At 36.8% G+C, this 2,187-nt stretch overlaps 1 protein-coding gene across 1 annotated transcript; it reads right to left on the bottom strand.

Moving 5' to 3' along the window:
* Window positions 1-498: 498 nt before the first annotated feature.
* Window positions 499-1,374, bottom strand: LOC112503015. The gene is made up of 2 exons (XM_025107067.1): window positions 1,278-1,374; window positions 499-1,127 (listed from the first exon to the last, which is right to left on the bottom strand). The coding sequence occupies exons 1-2, from the start codon at window positions 1,372-1,374 to the stop codon at window positions 499-501; spliced, it is 726 nt and encodes a 241-aa protein (XP_024962835.1).
* Window positions 1,375-2,187: the final 813 nt, after the last annotated feature.

The raw sequence follows: 2,187 nt of genomic DNA, 5'->3' as shown, positions 1-2,187 counted from the left end.
ACCGAAGATTTGAAAAGAGAATTGCACGATTAACGGATTTCCAAACACACATCAATTGTTATTCTTAGATTGTTTAATAATGATTTTCACTTAATGCAACTCATGATCAACAAAAAAAACAAAAATCATGTTTAAACAAAACGGAGATATAATCATCTAAAATAATATAAATCGACACATACAGAGTATAAGAAGATACCACTTGAAGCATTCATATGTAGAAATACCCTGTAAGAAATGTTTTATGATTATAATAGATACATATCAAGCATAGTTGTAAAAAAATGTGTAATAGTAAGTCTCGTTTGTACCTTATTAATCGCGTAAAACTTCTTGATACACCATGTTTGATGTGTAGACTCCGTCACGACTGAATTTTGTGGCAGGCTTTACTAATACCTTTGTATTTTCACGTGATGTCCCTCTTGATAACGCCACATAAAGTTGTCCATGAGAGAATATTGATTCTGGTAGATACACACCAACATTAGGAATGGTCTATCCTTGAGCTTTATTAATTGTCATAGAAAAGCTAAGCCAGACTGGAAACTGTTTTCCCTTCAATTTGAAGGGGAACATGTTATCTTCAGATGGACAAAGAGGAATTCTCTGCAAAAATACTCTCTTTCCAGCATGCTGACCAATAGCTATTTCTGCATCGATTACGTTCTGTTGAAATCCTCTACATATCAATATGGTTCCATTACATAAGCCATTAGAGGGATCGATATTCCGCAATAGTATTATTGGGCATCCAATTTTGAGCCGGAGGTAATGCAGGGGCAAATCACTGACAGTCAGCGAGTTTAAGAACTCCATTGGATAGAAGTTATTTCTGTCATCTTCTGCTTCATCAAAACTGTAGTAAACTTTTTCATCGCCGCAGAATCTATCAATCAATTGATCATTAATCTCATCGATATTTTCATTTTTTGTTGATAATATCGCCCTCGAAATAATATAGTTTGAATCTGCTCCGTTGATTTGCAGAAATGGAAATATTGCGTCAATCAAATCATGCTTTGATTTATTTTTATCAGTATAGGCAATGGCCATGTCATCGGGAATACGTATAAAGCTTTCTTCCATAATTTCTTCATCTCCATCACCCACTCGTAATAGAAAATCTGAAAACCATGGATCACTTCGTGCTCTCATATTGAGAGTTAAACGTATTTTTTTAATTGAAGACCAAAGAGGTGACATTCATAGGCTTGAATCTACAATCTTTGCTCAGGTTCCATGTCTCACGACCGATAAGACCTGTCTAAAATCACCTCCCATAACCATTATTTTTCCACCGAATGGTAGTGTCACCCCTGTGATGTCTTGCATTATTCGATCAAGCGCCTGCACCGCCTGCCTCTTAGCCATTGACGCTTCGTCCCAAATGATTATATTTGCATTCCGTAGCAATTTAGCAGTCCTGCTTTGTTTTTTTATGTTGCACATGGAGTTGTTATTAAGATTAAGGGGAATTTTAAATCAGAAGTGAGCTGTTCTCCCCCCAGGCATATTATTAGCTGCAACACCTGAAGAAGCAGTGGCAAGAGCAATGAGACCACGAGAATGAATGTTGGCAAGCAATGCTTTGTACAAATATGTTTTTCCAATCCCCCTGGACCATCTATAAAAAACACTCCTGAACGATCATCGTCTACGTGCTTCATGATCTCATCATATACGTATTTTTGGTCGAAATTAAGGGATTCTCGGGCACGTAAAAGTTCGTCTTCCACAACTATGGAGTATTCCTCTTATACCTCACGAAAACTTCCAAATTGTAAGTTGGTATCTACATTTATCTTTGGAAGATCAAAATCATCAAGATTTTTACCCATAGATTGTAGAAATCTTGTGATGTCAGTTAGGACCATATTCCGAACTCGGTCAACACTTTCGTATTGTCGTCTATAATCTTCTGAAAGTGAATCGTAATGCTGATCCCACAACTTGCGAACATCTCCTGGCTCACAATAAATTAATATTTTCGTAAATAGCCTCCTTAGAGTTTTGGGAAACTGAAATAAAGAAGCCTCTGCAAGACATTGTGATAAGTTATCGTCTGTCTCTATTAAGCCTCTCTCAAGTGCTGCTTTCCGGAATGTCGGGTATAATATACCATTGACTGTGAATAGATCTTTAAAAGATGTAGGTCCACTAATATGAGATAAAAGTAGGCGTAGG

This window comes from Cynara cardunculus, unplaced genomic scaffold (assembly GCF_001531365.2).
Source record: "Cynara cardunculus var. scolymus isolate 2C unplaced genomic scaffold, CcrdV1 Un_Scaffold_2374, whole genome shotgun sequence".
NCBI lineage: Eukaryota > Viridiplantae > Streptophyta > Magnoliopsida > Asterales > Asteraceae > Cynara > Cynara cardunculus.
Note: the sequence above shows the minus strand (reverse complement) of the source record. Positions and strands in the feature narration are given on the sequence as shown.

What these genes read in the sequence shown, in the direction of transcription:
- LOC112503015 (XM_025107067.1), bottom strand. Translation starts at nt 1,374, where the DNA reads ATGGCTAAGAGGCAGGCGGTGCAGGCGCTTGATCGAATAATGCAAGAC. An exon ending in AAAAATAATGGTTATGGGAG is followed by an intron (nt 1,128 to 1,277) that starts GTGATTTTAGAC and finishes CATGGTTTTCAG; the next exon opens with ATTTTCTATTACGAGTGGGT.